Below are 23110 nucleotides of genomic sequence, written 5' to 3'. Positions count from 1 at the left end.
GAAGTTAAAACTACACATACGACATGGACAGGTGCATTCAGCTATGTCAAAGATATACATAAAAGTGTTCCAGACGGATTTATGTGGAATTTCTGGTAGATTTACAATACCACTAACTCAACAGAAAGTCATGCTATACCAGCTGGAAACTGGCTATAAACTACCCTACAGATATATGGCTTTTTCTCCTCAGAAACCCAGGACTGAAAAAGAATTTTTACATCCACAACTGCTGCTACAGTACCCTTGAGCAAGACCACTTTGGCTGTATTTAGCAACTCCCGAGTGTGCAGCAGGAAGAATCCGAACATAAGACAGAATCACCATTGAGCCTAATTCAGCAGCATCGAAGGAACATTTTAAATATGTGATAACTCTTTGGAACGGCTCTTAAATATTTTATTCCCTCCCCGGTGGCAGCTCTGTCCTCGTCTGCACTATAACGTTGGGACCATTAAAATGTACAGGATCCCCCCAATTTAATGAGATGATAAGCAGTCATTGTGAAATCCTTGGGACTTTTTTTTTTTTTGTATAAGTGAAGTGCTGAATGCCTATCGCCTAATTATGGCATCACCTCGCCTCAAACTCTGGATTTTCTGTCTATGTCCGTCACACCTCACTGGCCGTGAGCTGCAAGGTGACTTCACAAAACAAAGGTCTCCAACGTTATGACAGCAGTGCCTTCTTCTTTTTAATAGCTGGAACAACATGTTTGCCCATCTTTTGCCAATGACAAGGTCAAGCAAAGAGAAATACCATTGAAGTAGACAAAATGACATGAAATGGCAACCGTGAGATATTACCGTAGAGAGTATATCGAAGATTAAGTGCTGTAGAGGGCTTCCTTTTCCACTGCACGTGGACTAACACTGAAATCATGTGGAACCAACAAGACGTGGAACCAACAAGCTCCAGTTATGGTTATGGTTTGGTTGCAAAAAAAAAAAAAAAAAAAAAATCTGGAGAAATTGTAATAGTTGTCGGGACACAAGGGTTTGTGACAGCTGTCATCATAAAATGTGGTGGATTTTCATGATGGGGCTGTCTAACCCCAACCCTAAAGCCCCACGGTGGGTCTGCAAAACAGCTCAGTCTCATGGCAGTTCGTGATCTATAAGAAGTGTAGTAGATTTAATGATAGTAGGGGCTGAGCCTATGCTCAGCCTTGGCTCGTGTGTCATACATCACACTGACAAAGTGAGGAACCTTGGAGTAATTTTTGATCCTTCGTTGTCCTTTGGCCTCCACATTAGAAATATTACTAGGACTGCTTTCTTCCACCTGTGAAATATAGCAAAGATTCGTCCCATCCTGTCTATGGCTGATGCTGAGACCCTGATCCATGCATTTATCTCTTCTAGATTGGACTACTGCAATGCTCTATTTTCTGGTTTACCGCAGTCTAGCATTAGGCGTCCCCAACTGGTTCAAAATGCTGCAGCCAGACTTTTGACACGAAGCAGAAAGTACAACCACATTACACCCATTTTGGCATCTCTTCACTGGCTTCCTGCCCCAGTGAGATCAGATTTTAAGGTTCTGCTACTAACCTATAAAATTATTCATGGACTGGCACCTCCCTACCTAGCTGACCTATTTAAACCTTACGTACCGGCCTGGGCTTTACGTTCTCAGGGTGCAGGACTACTTTGATAGATAGATAGATAGATAGATAGATAGATAGATAGATAGATAGATAGATAGATAGATAGATAGATAGATAGATAGATAGATAGATAGATAGATAGATAGATAGATAGATAGATAGATAGATAGATAGATAGATAGATAGATAGATAGATAGATAGATAGATAGATAGATAGTCTTTATTGTCATTGTTACTTTTTACAAAGTCACAACGAAATTGAAAGTGCTTCGGCTCGTGAGTTAAGAATAATAAATAGTTTAAAAACATAAAAACATATTGCACTGACTATGAACAGGAATAAAACATCTAAAAAGAAAAAATATAAAAAAAATTGCACTGTTTATGGACAGGAATGGTACGGTCACAGGTTGCACTGGGTGAAAAAGACTGCCACCAGATGTACTGCATACTGAACATACTATTTCACCTTGAAGAGTTAAGCGCCATGATTGCCTTTGGATAAAAACTATTTTTTAGACGGTTTGTTCTGGTTTGTAATATTCTGTATCTCCTGCCTGATGGCATGAGCTGAAACTGACAATGTCCAGGGTGTGAGACGTCCTTTGAAATATCTATTGCCTTCCTGCAGCATCAGTGTGGGGAGGGGGCAGCCTATGATCTTCTCTGCTGCCCTAACGACCCTATGTAGCACCTTCTTCTCTGAGGATGTGCAGCTGCCATACCAAACACACAGTCCATATGTGAGCACACTCTCTATGGAGCAGTGATAGAAAGCGAGAAGCAGATTCTGAGGAAGACTGTTCCCCCTGAGGATTCTCAAAAAGTACAATCTCTGTTGTGCCTTCTTCAGCAGCTCCTTGGTGTTGGCGCGCCATGTCAGGCTGTTCTCCAGCTCAATGCCGAGGAACCTGAACACCGGCACCCGCTCCACACAGACCCCCCCGATAAAAAGTGGTTGGATGTCAGACTTGTTCCTTCTAAAGTCAACAACAAGCTCCTTTGTTTTTGTTGTGTTAAGGAGCAGGTTGTTGACTGAACACCACTCTGCCAGCCGCTCCACCTCATCTCTGTAGGCTAGCTCTCCTATGTCGTCTGAGATGAGTCCGACTACTGTCGTGTCATCTGCAAACTTTATTATCTTATTACTAGGGTGGGTAGGGACACAGTCATAGGTGTAAAGAGTGTAGAGGAGCGGGCTAAGCACACAGCCCTGTGGTGAGCCGGTGCTAAGACTAAGAGCAGTGGAGATGTTGGAACCCAGCCTGACCCTCTGGGAGCGGTCTGTCAAAAAGTCCAATATCCAGCTGCAGGTGAGTGGAGGGAGTCCAAGGTCTGCCAGCTTGGACACCAGACGTTGTGGAAGGATGGTGTTAAACGCTGAGCTGAAATCCACAAAGAGCATTCTTGCGTAGCTCCCTCGTCGTTCCAAGTGGGTCAGCGCGGCATGAAGTGCTGTAGAAACAGCATCCTCCGTAGATCTCTTTGCTTTATAAGCAAATTGAAAAGGGTCCAAATCAGCTGGCAGGCAGGAAATGATATGACTCCGCATCAGTTTCTCAAAGCACTTCATAATAACTGGTGTTAGTGCCACTGGGTCATTCAGGGTGGTAATGCAAGGTTTCTTTGGTAATGGGACAATGATAGAGGACTTTAAACAGGAGGGGACAGTGGCCTGTGACAGGGACTGATTGAAAATCCTGATAAAGATTCCAGCCAGTTGGTCCGCACAATCTTTCAGCACCCGACCCCCACTCCATCAGGTCCTGCAGCTTTCCTCGGGTTCACCTTTCTCATCACCCGCCTCAGCTCACACTCTTCTACCATGAGTGTGTGACTGCTGTGAGCAGGCGGCTGAGATGGAACTGATGTAGGTGTCACCTCAAAGCGGGCAAAGAAGTTCCTGGCCGCCAACAGGCTCTGCACCTCCTTCTTCATCCAGGGCTTTCTGTTGGGATTAAATACTTATACGTCTGTCCCTGGTGACGCTGTCCGTGCAGAACCTGATGTAGTCCAGAACCACTGTAGTGTGGTTCTCCAGGTCCTGGTGGTGGAAAACCTCCCAGTCAGTTCTCTGAAAGCAGTCTTGCAGCTGGTAGGAGGCATCCTCAGGCCAAGTTGTAATAGTAGAGCTTGTTTCCGTAGGGGTGTGTATGCAGGGATAAGTAGCAGGGATGCATGATCAGATTGCCCAAGATGGGCTAATGATTTAGCCCTGTAAGACTGCCTGATATTTGTATACAGTTTGTCCAATATATTTTCTCCTCTGGTTTTACACTTAATGTGCTGATGGAATTTGGGGAGAACTACTTTCAGATCTACATGATTAAAGTCCCCAGAAATGATATGAACAGCCTCAGGGTACCTGTTCTGTTTGTCGCTAATGCTGTCATGCAAATGCCCCAGGGCAGAGTTAGCATTAGCGTCGGGTGCTACATACACGGCAGTAAGCAGCACGGCACTTAACTCCCGCGGGAGGTAGAAGGGTCTGCAGTTAATTGTCATGAACTCCACGTCTGGAGAGCAATGTCTAGTGATTACTGTAGAATTCGTGCACCAGCTGTTATTAACATAAATGCACAGCCCCCCTCCTCTTTTCTTTCTGGAGCTTTCTGACCTAAGAATAAGAAGTTTGCGGGTCACAGAGCTTTCTCTTATCGTGCCCCTGTTCTGTGGAATGATCTCCCTGCGTCAATAAAACAGCCAGATTCTGTGGAGATTTTCAAATCCACACTTAAGACGCACTTATATTTCTTTGGCTAACATACTGGTACAGTTTTGTTTTATGCTTTTTACTCTTTTAATTCATTTATTAGTAATTGGCGCGATCTCAACTTTACCTAAATTCTGGGTCTTTTAGTGAAGTTTAGGGCTAGTGGCCGGTGATCACCTTAGTATTTCCCTGTTTTTCTTGTTGTTTAATGCTGGCAAATTATACAGTATTTTTTTCATCTTTCTGATGCCTGATTCTGTTTTTCTCTCTCTGTTTAAGGTGCAGCTCCATCCAGAGATGGGAGTTGTGTTCGTGTTGGCGATCCTCCTGTCCTGTGCGCCAATAGCATTTCTTGTATATTCGTCTGTGAATTGTTTTGTGACTTGTTCTGTAATTTATGTCTGTATCATGGCCCAAACAGAGGGTCACCCCTATGAGTCTGGTCTGCTTGAGCTTTCTTCCTCAGAGGGAGTTTTTCCTTACCACTGTTGCTCTAGGGGTTGGTAAGGTTAGCCCTTACCTGTGTGAAGTGCTTTGAGGCAACTTTGTTATGATTTGGCGCTATATAAATGAAAATAAATTGAAAACTGAAAATTGATCACGATCTAATAGATTAGTTCACTTTCTGTGATGCCATCGCAAACTGTCATGGCATTGCATAGCTGTGGCAACTTCCAAATGCCTGGTTCACTCACTCACTCATCTCCAACTGCTTATCCGGAATCAGGTCGCGGGCAAATGCCTGGTTGGTTCCTGTTAAATTTTTTCCACAGGTGTCAGTGTGTGAACTAAAATGCACACTGTTCTTGGACTACAGATGGGATCTGACAACCAGTTCCACTTGAGGATGGATTCCAAATTTTTCAAACCCTCTAAATCATATGCATCAGAAGTTATTAATTTCTTTTATCAATGCTAACATGTTTTTCTGACAATTCTGCCTTGCAGGCCCATGCGTCATAATGTCAGACTCAGATGTAATGACATGATGCAAAATCTACATCTAGAAATCAGGAAAAAAGCTGCACCTCGGCAGGCCTTCATTTTTCCACATGGAAAATCAATCACGAATTAATCATGGAATTTATCAAAGAATTGGACAGACAGGCAAAGTCAATAATGGCACTGATATTGATAAGTCTTCTCACTTCTCCTCCTTATCTGGGACTAGAGACAGTGCTTTGGAATCTTACTCAACTCTTGTAAAAGAAAATAACTGTTCCAGTCATTTTGAAAACTATACCACATTATTTGTTTGATCATAAAGATTCCACAAAGGTATAGTTTGGAGTCTATCTATGACTGAATGTTATGGGGCAAAAACAGAAAATGGTGACAAAGGTTAAAAGTTAAAGTTGCTCCAATTTTGATAAAAAAAAGTGATGCAAATTATTGGTTGAGTAAATAGGATTAATAAACAGAATAGTTTTGACCGTGTTGAATGCTTGGCCTCCAAAGTAAAGGTCAAACAAGGTCAATGTCTATTGGATTCTATGATATATGACATATGTTACCGCGTAAAGTGATAATTAAGCATGAACACAAGCATAGCCACGGGAGCTTTATTTATTTACAGGGTCTGCAACTCCTGGTACATTGCACTTTATTTATAGAACTGTCATGCACACAGCACTTTTATCTATAGAGCTGCTATGCATACAGCACTTTTTGATATCCCTTGCTGCATTTCTTTGCCAACTGTATTCTCTGTGTGTATAGTTGAATGTGTATTTTTGTCCTCTGTCTTAAATTGTTGTATGAGGTTTTATGCTAGACGAGGTGAAGCTGCAACTTAAATTTTGTTGAATTTTATTCAATGACAATAAAAGGCATCTTATCTTATCTTAAGCATGACAGATGGTGCAAACTATTCCTTCTAAAAACCCTACTAACTCATACAATAATTTGCATCACTTTTGACCAAAATTGCAGGAACTTTAACTTTTGACCCCTGTACAACATGAAATTGACATGCAGGGGTAGTACGTGGCCGAGTGGTGAAGTGTGCTTGTTTCCAGCTGAGAAGGTTCCCAGTTCAAGGCCACCTCTCTCCATTCAAACCAACATGCAGGTCAATCTTGGATCTGTTGTGGTGAAACGAGAGAGAAGTCGAAGGCACTTACGAACTGAAACTGATTTTTGTCACAAACGTTCAGTCGTAGCTAGTCCAAACTAAACCTTTTTGGAATCCCGATGATCAGACAAATAATGTGGCATATATTTTTATATGATTGCAGCATGTTTAAATGTTGACCCCAGTGTATTGTGAGCGTTGTTTAGTCCCTTTAAGTGGTACTGATTAGGTCAAAATTGACAACTGGCTCATGGACAAGTAGAGGAACTCCAGAAAAGCAAGTGTGCACCATGTCTTGGTGTTCCCATGTACCCATACGCTGTATGTCTCAGAGCTGCTATCTACCACGAGACGTTATTTCATCTTCGTGCCTCTTCACCTGGAGAACTGCTGCTGCAGTGAAACCATCTGTGCCCGTCCCAGCTCGGACTCCTCTGACACTTCCCAGAGACGCTTCTCGCTCTCCAGTCGCAGGCGTCGCTCTTCCTCTAGCTCGTGGATCAGTTTTTCTCGCTGTAGGCACAGAAAAACCAAAACAAAACACAGTTAGCTCTGAGCTGAAGTAACCCCGGGCCACATCCTTTGTGCAGTTAATCTGTGGAGAGCTCCAAGGATGCAGTTTGTAGCCAAACCTGATGTTTGGCCTCCTCAAAGAAGAAATGTACTGAAAGTCTACTCGCCATTTCTCTAATAGCCAACAAAGTAGGCCGTCTGAAATATTTTAAATGTTTAAGGGCTGAAAGACAATGAAAAAATAAAGGGCACAGTGGCATTTAAGATGCCAGAATGGTGCCGGCGCTGCAGATTGTTGTTGCTTTAAAATGTTTACGATGAACTTTCCCTTCCATCTGTTGCTGTAACAGAAAGTTCAGACTAAATGTCAAACAGCAACACAGAACCTCAGTCTTCCTCTTTTCATTTCAGCACCGCAGCAACTTGATTAAGTGGTGAGTGTGCATATTAAAGGTCTCTGAGCTTTAACACCTTTCACAGTCAGCTTTGACTCACAAAACGCTCACAAACATCACTATGAATAACTTTCATCCCGCGACGCCATCCAGTTCTAGCTGCCTACACACATGTACCCAAACACAGCACAGTTACTCCAAATTCTGACTTGTACGTTGTGGTTGCTAAGTAACTTTGTTAGAAAGGTTTTTCTGAAGTTGTGGCTTCAGAATTGAGACCAAGAGCTACAGCGCATCCAGAAAGTATTAACGGCACTTCACATTTTCCACATTTTGTTATGTTACAGCCATCCAAAATTAAGTCATTTCTTTTTTCCCCAAAAAGTCTACTCACAAAACCCCATAACGACAACATAAAATATATTTTTTTAATTTTTTGCAATTTTATTACAAATAAAAAACTAAAAATAAAACACATGTACATAAGTATTCACATCCAAAACTACCCAAAGAAAGGTGCGCCAGGCTTGTGGCATCATATTCAAGAAGACTTGAGGTTGTAACTGATGCCAAAGGTGCATCAACAAAGTACTGAGAAAATGGTGTGAATACTTATGTAAAAGTGATTTCTTAGTTTTTTTTTTGTTGTTGTTGTTGTTGTTGTTGTTGTTTTAATTTAAAAAAATTTCAAAACAACTTTTTTCATGTTGTCATTATGGGATGTTGTGAGTAAAATTTTGAGGGGAAAAATTAACTTACTCCATTTTGGAATAAGCTTGTAACAGCAAAATGTTGAAAAAGTGAGGCACTGTGAATACTTTCTGCATGCATTGTATATATCCACAACTATAAGCGACAGAATGGTTGCCGCCATGTCCCAAGGTTCTTGAAATGGAATATCTCCACCTGGTAGACATTTATTATTAATGCAGGTACAACAGAATTAATGCAGGTACAATACAATTCCACCAAGAACTCTGGTACAGTATACAGAAGAAGAACAAAGGCATTTTTTAAGTGTTAAGAAACAGACTCTGGCTTTGGAAGTGAAAGAAAATATTAAACTTATTTCAGGCGCCAAATAAATTCAACCCCACCTGCTCCTTCTTTCCGTCATGCATTAGATGATAAAAACATACTTTCTGCCACAAACCCAGACATATCCAGCAGATGGCAGTGTTCATAAGGTGGCAGACTGTGGTATCTATGACTATAAGCAACAGAATGCTCATCGTCATGTCACGAGCTTCTTGAAAAGGAATTTTGCCACCTGGTGGACATTTACCATTAATACAGGCATAATGTAATTTTGTCAAGAGCTCATTCTAATTAGTTTATTCTTGTTCTCTGCTCTTTCAATGATTTTTGTTTTTGAATTATTGTATTAGCAAGCACAACGGGTCGCATGCGTTTGTCCGTTTGTTCACTCATTGTATTTTACAGCGTAAATTACAAGGCGTGTCCAAAGCCGAGGAATTTTTAGCAACTGCCAGTGCCTTTCTCCACCAACTTTAAACGTCAACACCCATCAGAGTGCAGTGCCCCCTACTGGCATGGAGTGAAAAAGAAATAATTTTTACAGCACTGTACTCGTCTTTTGTCTTTTTGCCTCACGGACAGTCCACGGCTGCCTTTACAAGTTTGCAACAAAATGAAGAGAAGCATTGCTAGACTGTGTGTCATCATCACAAAATAAATGTGGTTTGTTTTCTGCCTCTTTTCAGTGTTGTACTGGAACATTGATCAGGATTTCAAACACAGAAGCAAACCACCACACTGAGTGGCGTTCTCTCTGGGACGCAGTTTGGCATGAGGATGAGATAACATCATCATCCTGGAGGAGGAGGAGGAGGATGAAGATGAGGAGGAGGAGGCAGCTCGACCAAATCATTGAATCTGTCAAGACAATCCTAAAATTAAAGTACTTTTTTGATCTTTTAATTGGATTCTTCTCTGTTTCTTGGCCTCAGCCATCTGCTCAGGAAACAGAGCCACTTTTTTCTTCTTTTTTTGGCCTGTAACGGAGAAACCGTGGCCCCTGTGTCGACAGACACCCGCTGTGGGGGACGTTTGGCAAAGCAAAAGAGTTTGAGCAGCAAAGTTGTGAAGAAGCTGCAAGAACATGAAGATTTGTTTTGTTATTTTTTAATTCTGTGCATCTCAAAAGATACATGCAACAGTTCTATTTTCACAGTCATCTGTCTGTGAATCAGGTATGAAAACAAACATTGCACAATTTGCAGGATAAACATCTCTATCTTCATAAAAGAAGACAGATTTCAGTGTCACTGCATTGTTGCAGCATCTTCTTTGAAAAGCAACATCAGTGACTGTCACAGAGTTTATACGCAGCATCGAGACAAAAATGAGTAGATAAATGTAGTTCAATGGACAGAGCAGCATTCATATCTGCTGGTCTATTAAAGGCTCATGGTCATCTTTAGCTCTTTGTCTCCACAGCAAAGCAAAACTGCAATGTAGCTTTTGCATTGTGCAGAAAAACAAGCACAGGGATGCGCTTTTTGCAAGCATTATGGCGACATCTAGTGGTGAAGTGGTAAACATCCTGCAGCTCACTTTGAGTTATTCCTCATTACATTCATAGGAGAAATTTAACAAATTCGCAACATAAAATGTATCTAAAGCAAGCGCCAAAAAAAAAAAAGCACAAAAAGTCAAAACAAACACAAAATGTGGCTGTAAATAATCTCACATGTGGCTTTAAATGTCTTAAAGGCAACCAGTGAACAGCAGGATTTTCCTAAAGTGTCGCCTGGCAGAACTTGTGTCCCAAAAGCAGATTTTAATTCAGTAAGCAGGTCTGGCAGAGCTGTTATAAGGCTCAGGTCACCATTAAAACCAGTGCCGGGCCTCAGTGCGCCTGTAAATTCATGGCTACTATGTGGAGCAGCTCTTTACACAACAGGAGGCTCGCCTGTCAGAGGTAATGACCGGCATAAATCCACCCGTACAGAAGCAGAAAGTGTCCCGTCCCCCCGCCAGGACCTGGACCAACAAGCCTGGACTAAAACCCAACCACTTTTTGGCTCACCTTCACCTTTTCTCCAGAAGAAAGATAGAACAGCAACTCCACAAAAGCAATTTTAACCTAATTCATAACATACACAGTCCCACTGTGTATGAATTAGTCAGCTGGAAGATTGAAAATCTGGTTGTAGTGACATAAACGTGGTGTTAAAATGATAAAAAGCTGCGACAGAGGGGAGACTGGGTGCAACTGAACATCAAACTATAATGAAAATGAACTGATATCAAAGCTAATGGAAAAATAAACCTGGTGGGGCGCATTGTCCTGCTGCAGCAGGCTCTGTAGGTCTAGTGGTATGAACTACTGGAGGTACTACAGAACAGAGCGTTGTAATGCTTCACCTCAGGGAGCTGTGGCGGATGAGTGCAGCTCACTCACTCTGACACTTTGTGCTCAAAACTGATTCCTTGCCAGAAAACCTCTCACCTCTAAGTTCATCATCTAACTCGCAATGTGTCAGATGCTTTTGGACTTTTCTCTTAAAGCAATCCTGAGAAAAGTACAAATAAAGGTCAAACTTGTTTCAACATAAGGTCAATGAATTAATATTATTAACAAATGTGCATTTTATTACTGCAGCTAGCATCAATTTTCATAAGTAGTCTGGTTATTTCAGAGAATCAAATATAAAACAGATGAGCAAAATTAAATTAAGTTTATTTTGGCTCATCTTGTGTGGTCAGGTTCAGGGTTTTTAATGCAGCAACAAACACAATATAGCTACACTGAACAATCAAAATACTTAAATTAGCATGCATAGCTTCCATTATATTATGCTCAATGGACTGGGGCATAATCCAAATTCTTCTACATGGCTGCTAAGTTAAAACAAACAAACAAACATAGCCCTGTCAGAATACTTCCTTCTGCACCTAAACATTTGCATCTCCTCTTGTATAGCCATAAAACATGTGAATGTCTAACAATCCCGGCCTCCCCTATAGCAGTTACCTTTTTGATTTTTTAATTTTACAAATATGTCACAGCAATTTGGGCTCATTCTGTCAAGAGGATGAGTGCAAAGGCAGAAAGGAGAAGATCATGTGACCCTACAATGATTTGTACCGTTACCACGGTCCCAGCTTCCCCTAATCAGTACAATAAACCACTTCTACTGGTTTAGCTGAATATCACCTAAAGAGAGGCGAGAACAAAGACCTTTTCTTGCAGCACCACATGCATTAGATAGATAGATAGTCTTTATTGTCATTGTTACTTTTTACAAAGTCACAACGAAATTGAAAGTGCTTCGGCTCGTGAGTTAAGAATAATAAATAGTTTAAAAACATAAAAACATATTGCACTGACTATGAACAGGAATAAAACATCTAAAAAGAAAAAATATAAAAAATTGCACTGTTTATGGACAGGAATGGTACGGTCACAGGTTGCACTGGGTGAAAAAGACTGCCATCAGATGTACTGCATACTGAACATACTATTTCACCTTGAAGAGTTAAGCGCCATGATTGCCTTTGGATAAAAACTATTTTTTAGACGGTTTGTTCTGGTTTGTAATATTCTGTATCTCCTGCCTGATGGCATGAGCTGAAACTGACAATGTCCAGGGTGTGAGACGTCCTTTGAAATATCTATTGCCTTCCTGCAGCATCTGGATGTGTAAATGTCTTCCAGTGTGGGGAGGGGGCAGCCTATGATCTTCTCTGCTGCCCTAACGACCCTATGTAGCACCTTCTTCTCTGAGGATGTGCAGCTGCCATACCAAACACACAGTCCATATGTGAGCACACTCTCTATGGAGCAGTGATAGAAAGCGAGAAGCAGATTCTGAGGAAGACTGTTCCTCCTGAGGATTCTTAAAAAGTACAGTCTCTGCTGCGCCTTCTTCAGCAGCTCCTTGGTGTTGGCGCGCCATGTCAGGCTGTTCTCCAACTCAATGCCGAGGAACCTGAACACCGGCACCCGCATTAATGTGTGCAGCATTGTTCAGAAGGTCTGTGGCCTGGATTCTTAGTTGCCTAGATCAAATTTTTTGTTGTCTGCATGGCCAAACTAACGCCGCGGGCATAAACCACCAGCCGCCATGCATCTGCTGACAGAGTCCTGCCAAACGCCCCAATAACAACAGAGGATTTACAGTCCACGCTGTCGTAAAAGCCTTCTATTGCTTTTGTTCAATATATATAATTTCAACCATTTTACAAGCCTTACGGCCGTTAAATCTCAAGCATTACCATATCTTTATGTGGCCAGTAATCCCAGAAATACATTACAGATTTTTTTTATTGTGTACACCTCCTTTATTGTTTTTATATTTTCTTTTTTTGTGTGTGGTGCTCTAATTGAAAGCATATTCATTCATAGGCCTCAGCTGCAAAAGCAAACACGCCTTTTCGGTTGGGTCCTGGGAGGACGTCGCAAAGTCAACACCGACACAGGATGTGACAAAAACATGCCGGGCAACTTTCTGTGAGAACATTTAAATGAATCTAGCCCCTGAGGGAGATAATCCTGTCTTTTGACTGTCCATCACTCTGTCACAGCCCTGGATGGCTGAGGTGCACTACCTGCTGTCGCCTGTGGAGGGCAACATTTTTCCACAGTAACACCAGCAGGCAGCGTCAAACAATGCAGAGAGGCTGCAAAAAAGTAATAAGAAATAAGCAGGTCATGTAATCTATAAAATGGCCCATGCATGCTTTTATACCCTTCTGTTCAGCCATATATCTGAAGCAAGAGCGGATTGTGTGTTTCAGGATTAAATGTGACCTCCATCTCTGAGGAGGTTGGCTTCATTTCCTGGCTGATAAAGAAAAATATCCATCTAAGATATGACCGCATTTATCAACGGCAACATAGAAGCTCTGGCTGCTGAATGGGGCCATCACACGTTATTTATTTCAAAATGCACCGAAATAATTTTTTTTAAATGCAATACAGTAGGGGAGAGCAGGACAGCTGTAACAACGGCGAGACATTTCAGTGCCTACTTCACCTTCAGGTATAAAGATGAGGTATTTAAACAGAATTTGAGATAAAATCTTGCATTTCAATAAACAGTCATCTTTCAAGTGAAATTCCATGATTCTGTCAGGGCTAATTTCAGCACACTGACCGTGGGGAGGCTCGTAGTAAGACATCTCAGAAAACTGTTACAAATGTCCCCACTGAAGACAAAGGACATTGCTTATGTATACTTTGTATACTTTAGTGGACTACAGGTGTAGCTTTATGCTCCAGGTTTCATCTGAAATGCAGGCACATGCCTTCTAATATGCGCTGAATGAACTATGAATGAATCAAGGAATGAGTCCAGCTGCAGCAGTTTGTTAACACAATAACTCAAAAACAACAAATGCTATCATCTTGTCGCTCACCAGCTTAAAAAGGCATTTAATGAGAAGAAAGAAAATGTGGTAAAAGTTGATGCAGCAGATCAGCCAAAAAAAGCAGTTTTGTTTTGCCTGTTTAATATTCCACAGACATGTCTGCCACCTGCTGCAAGGTTAGTGGATGTGTGGAACTCACATTTAAAGACAGTGGTTCTCTGTTGGTGAGTTCAACAATGAACAAGAACATATTCACATATTCACATTATACATATTCACACCACAGCATGTGCTGTTACTTAACATAATAGCTTCTAAATTCCATAAATAAGATGGACAAATAAACATATACTTGACAACATACTGGATGTTATTTGAAGCAGATGAACATGGACTGTTGACCCATAATGTTGGAAACACTAATATAAAAGGGTGTTTCCGCTTAATTTACTTTCCTGCTACAATGTAATCCAGCTACTGTACCAACCATCCACAATATTGGTGATATTATTTGTATTTTCAATTAATAAATGTAGATATTTTAAGACACAATTTGAGAGTGCACTGTAGCGCTAATGTAAAACGGTGTACATTGCTCCCAGTCTACCCTGATTAACAGATTTTTACGACTTTTATGTTACATTTGTGTCACTAAAATAGATTGCCATCCTCCTGGTTAAATAAATACATCCTCATAGAAGCTGAAGCAATCTGTTAATTCTGTCCCTGTCTCCCCTTCATAACAAATGAATCCTACGTTTACTCTATTGTGCAGGTTTGCATCATGCACTGCATCCCTGATTGGACTTTTATTTCTTTAAATGCATGTTTTCTGCAACTATTCATTTCCTTGAATCCCAGAATGAAGCGTGCGCCTGTGATTGGAGCGCATTAGATGGTAATGGTATTCATTCTCCAGCCCTCCCGTGATCCACAGAGGACTCTAAATTAATTAGAGACCTCCACATCTCCTTGTTGTGCCTGTAATAAAAGAAGCTGCCGTGCACTGTTATCGGGTTAAGTGCACGTGTCTTTGTGTATGACATTGTGTCCAGGACGCCCGTCTGTAGCTGTGTGCCGGTTCGGGGTTCAAGGTGCAGTTGTTGTTGTTTTTGAATGTGGGGGTCAATGATTTTTTTCATTAGGAGCTCCCCTCAGCTGCAGCTCTTTGCCTAATCAAAGGCCCCCCAGCTGATCCGAGGCGCTGCTAAAGCAAACACGAGGGATTAAAAATAAATAAATAAAACAGAGAGCAGGTTCTTCATTCATAAATTAAACATACGGCCGCTTGTGTGTTTGTCATAAATGAAAGTGTAACACACAGACGTTTGCCACACGTGCGCTGAAATGCCTCCATACATTACAAAGCACAAAGACAAGAAAATGTGTTCATGTGATTTTCCTTTGCATGTTATTCAAACTGATTTTAAATGGCATCAAACATATTTTAAACTAGTTTTAACTGGATGTTACGTTCTGTTTCAAAGAAAAAAAAATCATAAACTGGTTTGAAACAGTTTCATTTTCTGTTAATCTACTTACAGGGGAGGTGGTGGTCTAGTGGTTAAGCGTTGGGGCTTGAGACCAGAGGATCCTCTGTTCAAATCCCTGCCTGCCCAGAAAATCATGAAGGGCCCTTGGGCAAGGTCCTTAATCCCCTAGTTGCTCCTGGTGTGTAGTGGGAGCCTTGTGTGGAAGCAGCCTGATATCAGGGTGAATGTGAGGCATTATTGTAAAGCGCTTTGAGCATCTGCTGCAGATGGAAAAGTGCTATATAAATGCAGTCAATTTACTATTTACCATTCAAATGGGTTTTAAATGACACAAGCAGCTCTGTAAGTGGCTTTAATGAACTCAAAAACAATGTTTAAATGGATTTAAACTGGACTGAAGATTGAGAAATTTGAAATGATCTGGTTTTGGTTACTTTGAAATTGTTCCACACTAAAAATGTTAATCAAAGAATTTAAATCTCTTAACATTGTGCTTAAGTCTTGTTTTAAATTAGGTTAAAATGGCCTCATTGTGAAATAAAGCACTTACCAATAGTACAGCAAGAACAACAATATAGCTGAAAATGCTTTTAAATGACCTCAAACATGTTGCAATGTTTTAACTTGTTTTGAGCCAATGACATATATTACTGTTAGAAGATTTTAATTTTATTTTTGAAAAGTGTTCATATTAAATATTTAAATAGATAAACATAAACAAATTTCAAACATATTTCAACGTGTCTTAATCGGCTCCATTTGACACAATTTGGGTTTAAATGATCAAATTTAAAGTTAAAATAGCTGTTAACTGGATTTTAAAATAAATAGCTCTTGTGGAACTGGTTTTAAATATTTCTAAAACAAAAGTAAAGAGGTTTAAACTGAATTCATTCTGGCTTCTTTTGAGATAATAAAAGTTAGTAAAGGTTGAACTGCTGTATGTCAAAATTCAAATTGCTGTTAAAATGCTTTGAATTAGTCTTAATTCATTATTACAATATGGCAACTGGTTTAAAAAGTTGTCAACCCATTGTAAACAGGTTTATCTTGGATTTTATCTGGAGCCACCCGAGATAATATGGGTTTAAATTTCTAGATAAAAAAAAAATAAATAAATGAGTTTTAAACCAAACATTAACTTGATGATGATTATTGGATTAAATTCAGTTTAAAAATTATATATTTAAGAACATACACGTCATGATTTCAAACTTCTGACAAAAGTTATAATTTGTCTTTTAAATTTGACAAATTGCGATGGCAGTTTTCAATATAAATTACAATTAATCATGAAAATATTGAACAGATTTTTATTTTATTTTTTTTTTAATAGAACCTTTACTTGTAGTCCCACAAAACATTATGTGGTTAATCTGCAGTGTTTATATTGTTGAGATCATTTTATTAAATGACATCACACTTTCAATTCCATATTTACAAAGTGGATATTACCAACATTATTTACTTGACAATCGTCAACGTGTAGAGTCACGATGAAAGTCTCAGTGGAAGATATGTTAACTTTAAAATTATTCGATACGAACTCCAGCTCCCTTGTTTTCACTCGGGGTCGCCACAGCATGTCTGAAGTGGATCTGCACGTTGAATTGGCACAAGTTTTACACTGGATGCCCACCATATTACATGGAGAAATGTGGCAGGGGTGAGGTTTGAACCGGGATGCTTCTGCACTGAAACCAAGCGCACTAAACGCGTGTCCACCAATTTCCAGTAAATCGTGTGTCCCTCTGGGCTCCATCACTTCAATTATTACAGCAGGTCAGCGCTACATTAGAGCCGAGCCGCGGGCACTACAGCAAATAATACTCACCCCAGGAATATGCTAAATCATAAGAGTGGCCCATTTATCACTGCCAGGAGAATGCCCCCGCCCACACACACACACACATACACACACACACACACACACACACACACACACACACACACTGCAGAGTGGGTGAAGGGGACAGTGTGGAGATACGATTTGGGTCTGGCTGTCACTAGACGTCACCCGGTGGATGTGATGAAACCCCGTCTCAGCTCTCGCCCCTGTCCGTGCCTGATAAGGCCAATCTGCAGAGACAGCACCTGAGTCCCCTGCAGAACCCTGGTCCCTAAACGTCCACGCTGTCACATGTCCTCCAAACAGCTGTCACAAACACTCCGGCAGCGTTTGGAGCGCCGTGACGATGGAGCCTTTTGTCTCCTCAGAACTGTTAGTTATCTGTCAAAAGCACACCGCAAACAATGCTGTTGTCAAATAAAGTGCTATGCCTGCAGCTGGAACAGTCAGTCAACAAATTATTCATTTAGCAAACAAAAGTGCACAAACGTTCTCCGACTCCTCCGTCTCAGGTACCAGGTGTTGCTGGTTTTCCATCATGAACTTAAATGAAATATATTTTGTTTTAGGAGGAGACAAAGCTGTTGAGTTCTCAACAAGTGAATGTCTTTGGAACTTGGTCTCTTTGGAAAATCCTTGGGTACCGCTGGAATGAATGGCTTTGCGTCAAACGTATAGTTAAGTAGGGAGACTCCAATGACGAGTATCACTTTCACTGTGAGGGACCATCAGCTTTGACATTTTGGGGACGTGGTGCATTTTCTGTGCTAGATCACCACAGAGGTTCTTCGGTGTTGGGAAACTAGTGGCTGGAGAAGGTCAAGGACATGGCCATGCCTCACCTGGCAGTGGCAGATTGATGGTTTGTTTTGAGAGGTGGGAATGGACCGGTTATCTTGGGGCAGGATACGGGGCAGTTCTTCATCACCAGCACGTGCTCCCAGACTTGGCTTGGTTTGTCCCTTTTTGTGCAGAGTTGCCACAGCGGCTCCAAGATGGAGCCCTTTGAGACATAGAATGAGACATGAGTGCTCCTGCTGCAAAATGTATACATTAAATTAATATCAAATATTAGAGAGTGGGTACTAGATGGCAAACCACACAGGCAATGGAGAGCCAGAAGGTGAGGCCCCCAATTTACTGGTCGATTAACGCTTCTATATTCATCAGTGATCATGAACTTTGGGTAATGCCTGAAAGAATAAGGTCACAGACACAAGTGGCAGGCATGAAATTCATTTATCAGGATTCTTGACTTACATTCCTGGACAGGTTGAGAAGCTCGAGTATCCGGGAGGGACTCAGTCCCACTTTGAATAGACAGTGAAATAAAATTCTTGGATCAACCCTCTTTGTTGGATCTACTCCAAAAGTTAGTGGTTTCACCCTTGGCTCATACCGCAGCCTTTCACCAAGTGTCCAGAAAACAAGCTTCTTAGTTTTTGCATAATCCTGCACACTGTCAGACAAACAGCACCGATAACACATGATTGGACTTGGAGGGCGTGAACTGTCATGATCCTGGAATCTTTCAACCAAATCTCATGGAATTTCATGATGCCACTACAAAAAGTGATTTAATCTATTAGTTTGTGATACTGTCATGAAATGTTGCACATTACCATCACGAATGGGGGGTGGATCCGCTGTGTGGCGTTTGGGTTAAGGTTTTGGTTAAGGTTAGACAACTCCATCGCAAAATGTAGATTTTCACAATCTATACTCAACAAAAATATAAACGCAACACTTTTGGTTTTCCTCCCATTTTGTATGAGATAATCCATCCCACCTCACAGGTGTGCCATATCAAGATGCTGATTAGACACCATGATTAGTGCACAGGTGTGCCTTAGACTGCCCACAATAAAAGGCCACTCTGAAAGGTGCAGTTTTATCACACAGCACAATGCCACAGATGTCGCAAGATCTGAGGGAGTGTGCAATTGGCATGCTGACAGCAGGAATGTCAACCAGAGCTGTTGCTCGTGTATTGAATGTTCATGTCTCTACCATAAGCCGTCTCCAAAGTCGTTTCAGAGAATTTGGCAGTACATCCAACCAGCCTCACAACCGCAGACCACGTGTAACCACACCAGCCCAGGACCTCCACATCCAGCATGTTCACCTCCAAGATCGTCTGAGACCAGCCACTCGGACAGCTGCTGGAACAATCGGTTTGCATAACCAAAGAATTTCTGCACAAACTGTCAGAAACCGTCTCTGGGAAGCTCATCTGCATGCTCGTCGTCCTCATCAGGGTCTTGACCTGACTCCAGTTCGTCGTCGTAACCAACTTGAGTGGGCAAATGCTCACATTCGCTGGCGTTTGGCACGTTGGAGAGGTGTTCTCTTCATGGATGATGCGAAGGAGATGTGTTGCACTGCATGAGGCAAATGGTAGTCACACCAGATACTGACTGGTATCCCCCCCCCCCCCCCAATAAAACAAAACTGCACCTTTCAGAGTGGCCTTTTATTGTGGGCAGTCTAAGGCACACCTGTGCACTAATCATGGTGTCTAATCAGCATCTTGATATGGCACACCTGTGAGGTGGGATGGATTATCTCAGCAAAGGAGAAGTGCTCACTATCACAGATTTCGACTGGTTTGTGAACAATATTTGAGGGAAATGGCGATATTGTGTATGTGGAAAAAGTTTTAGATCTTTGAGTTCATCTCATAAAAAATGGGAGCAAAACCAAAAGTGTTGCGTTTAAATTTTGTTGAGTATAATATTGTGAGACTGGTCTGAATATTTCAGATTAGCAACATTAATGCATCCCTACAGTATTTTGCTAACCACGTACAGTAGTGTTCAGAATAATAGTAGTGTTATGTGACTAAAAAGATTAATCCAGGTTTTGAGTATATTTCTTATTGTTACAAGGGAAACAAGGTACCAGTAGATTCAGTAGATTCTCACAAATCCAACAAGACCAAGCATTCATGATATGCACACTCTTAAGGCTATGAAATTGGGCTATTAGTAAAAAAAGTAGAAAAGGGGGTGTTCACAATAATAGTACCATCTGCTGTTGACGCTACAAACTCAAAACTTATGTTCAAACTGCTTTTTTACCAATCCTGTGAATCACTAAACTAGTATTTAGTTGTATAACCACAGTTTTTCATGATTTCTTCACATCTGCGAGGCATTAATTTTGTTGGTTTGGAACCAAGATTTTGCTAATTTACTAGTGTGCTTGGGGTCATTGTCTTGTTGAAACACCCATTTCAAGGGCATGTACTGTTTCTGTGTAGGCTCTCAGTTGTCCAGGTGGTTTCCATAGTAGAGAAGCTTGAATCTTCGACTGGACTGGGTTGCTTAACGTGAGGACGTTTCGCTTCAAATCACAGAAGCTTCCTCAGCTAAAATTCTTGCTCTGGTAGTCTGACTTCTGTCTTGACTCTTGTAGAGAAGAAGACAGAAGTCAGACTACCAGAGCAAGAATTTTAGCTGAGGAAGCTTCTGTGATTTGAAGCGAAACGTCCTCACGTTAAGCAACCCAGTCCAGTCGAAGATTCAAGCTTCTCTACTAAGGGCATGTCCTCTTCAGCATAAGGCAACATGACCTCTTCAAGTATTTTGACATATCCAAACTGATCCATGATACCTGGTATGTGATATATAGGCCCAACACCATAGTAACTGTCACAGCACTTACAGGTAACTCCAGACTGTCTTTGATCATCCTGGAGCTGATCAATGGGTGAGCCTTTGCCATTCTGGTTATTCTTCTATCCATTTTGATGGTTGTTTTCCATTTTCTTCCACACGTCTCTGGTTTTTTTGTCCATTTTAAAGCATTGGAGATCATTGTAGATGAACAGCCTATAATTTTTTTGCACTGCGTACAAGTTTTCCCCTCTCCAATCAACTTTTTAATCAAACTACACTGTTCTTCTGAACAGTGTCTTGAACGTCCCATTTTCCTCAGGCTTTCAAAGAGAAAAGCATGTTCAACAGGTGCTGGCTTCATCCTTAAATAGGGGACACCTGATTCACACCTGTTTGTTCCACAAAATTGACAAACTCACTGACTGAATGCCACACTACTATTATTGTGAACACCCTCTTTTCGACTTTTTTTTACTAATAGCCCAATTTCATAGCCTTAAGAGTGTGCATATCATGAATGCTTGGTCTTGTTGGATTTGTGAGAATCTACTGAATCTACTGGTACCTTGTTTCCCTTGTAACAATAAGAAATATACTCAAAACCTGGATTAATCTTTTTAGTCACATAGCACTACTATTATTCTGAAAACTACTGTATATATCTCCCTGCATTACATCCAGATCATGATCCACATTTGTATCTCGATCTATCAGACATGGACTTTGACTTGATAATTGTCACAGGGATGTCATTGGACATGTGTGACCTTCACAATTTTACGATGTTTCCTGTAGATTTGCTGAAATCCTTTGGAGAATACGATCCACCACACAGACGAGTACACATGGCATTAAGTACTTCCTGGACCTGATTCTGAATCAGATCCTGATCAGCATAGAAAACTGAAAAACTCCTCACTGACTCAAGAGTCACTGCTCCCAAAAATGCCATCAAAATGAGTTGGTTTTTCAGTTTTGTGTACGCTCAGGCAGAAAAACAGACGGGACGATCACATAACCTCCATCCTGTCAGCTGACAGAGGTAACGACAGGGAAATAACTGTGTAAATGTACATGAAGTTTATATCTGTGAAAGCTCAGATGTCCCAAAGTGTTCACAAAACCCGAAGAAAAATAAAGTCAGTTTCTGGAAAAGCCACAGTGTTTATTGAGATGTTGTTTAGACAGCCGTTTCCAGCCATCCTAATCTTACCTAACAGTTCTAAACACTGTTGAGTCCTCCTTCTTTGGCAGCTTCCTTTACAAGCCTACATTCTGTGTTTTTGCTCTGACAGGAAATCCAGCATCCCGTCCCTGACAAACTTCAGAGTGCCATCAAAAGAGAGTAGGAGACGGGCTGCGGCCCGGCGCTGCACCACGCCTCTGGGTCGGGGTGTGAAGAATTCCAGAGAAAACCTAGAGCAGCTCTAAATGATTGGTTTGATGCCAGACAGACAGGACAGGATTGTTGGAAAGAGACTGAGGTCCTGTCAGACTAAAACATGACCTGAGCCGTGTCAAACTGAGGAACAAATAGACAAGTGTTGGGTTTTATCTTGCACATAAGGATTCGTGGCCCACAAGCATCAAAAAGTGTGAAAACGTCTCAGTTGTCCAGGCAGCCTCATTTTCTAAGTCCACCCTCAATCTGAGTATGTTTATCGAGTGTGCAGCAGTGGCATTGAGCTTCAGCATCATTGTTGTGAGCTAGTTGTTGCACAAGCATGGCAATATTTAAGGACAAAATTGTTATGGCATAGAAAGGTGATGGTCTAGTAGTTAAGCATTGGGCTTCAAACCAGAGGATCTTCGGTTTGAAACCCAGCCAGACCAGAAAATCACTAAAGGCCCTTGGTCAAGGTCCTTAATCTCCTAGATGCTCCCAGTGTATAGTGAGCACCTTGTATGGCAGCACCCTGAAATGCGTTTGTGACAGTGGGTTAATGTGAGGCATAATTGTAAAGCGCTTTGAGCTTCTAATGTAGATGGAAAAGTGCTATATAAATATATATATATATATATATATATATAATTGCAACAGTTTGCCAGTCAACTCAGCTGTAATCCCAACAGCAGCCGATAATTAATCTGTGACTAAGTGACAAATCCTGCCAACAGATTTTAGCAGAGCTATGCACTCCTTTGAGAGTATGTAACCCCAAATGTGTCTAATTTCAGCAGGTAGACTATTTCATAACACTGGGGCATGGTAAGAAAACTGCTCCACCATCTGCCACCATTTGCTTTACCTTTCAAATGCAGAATGAGCCAGTACTCTGAGAACTAAGAGCTTGTGCAGGTACATAAGGCTGAACCAGTTCCATGAGATAAGGCAACGCATAAACATTTAGAATTTTAGGGGTTGGTGACAAAACCTTGAAACCTCTCTTCATCTGAACAGACAGCCAAAGAAGGGATGCTAACACTAGCATCAAATCAGGTCAGATCTGACTTCAGACAACTTTAGTGATCCCTAAAAGGGCAATTACATTTATACTTCAATT

General features: G+C 41.2%; 1 protein-coding gene across 5 annotated transcripts in view; it reads right to left on the bottom strand.

Annotated features, from left to right (window-relative positions):
- LOC117517618 (nck-associated protein 5-like) overlaps nt 1–23110 on the bottom strand; it is a 372045-nt gene that overhangs the window by 148146 nt on the left and 200789 nt on the right. For all 5 annotated transcript variants that reach the window (XM_034178739.1, XM_034178714.1, XM_034178721.1 and 2 more), the window contains one exon: nt 6777–6910. In XM_034178739.1, the coding sequence (XP_034034630.1) occupies nt 6777–6910 (134 nt within the window). The remainder of the gene's footprint in view (nt 1–6776; nt 6911–23110) is intronic.

The sequence above is a fragment of the Thalassophryne amazonica genome, chromosome 1 (genome assembly GCF_902500255.1).
Source record: "Thalassophryne amazonica chromosome 1, fThaAma1.1, whole genome shotgun sequence".
In the NCBI taxonomy this organism is placed as follows: Eukaryota; Metazoa; Chordata; class Actinopteri; order Batrachoidiformes; family Batrachoididae; genus Thalassophryne; species Thalassophryne amazonica.
The sequence above is the reverse complement of the archived record's forward strand: the minus strand, read 5'-3'. Positions and strand labels throughout refer to the sequence as shown.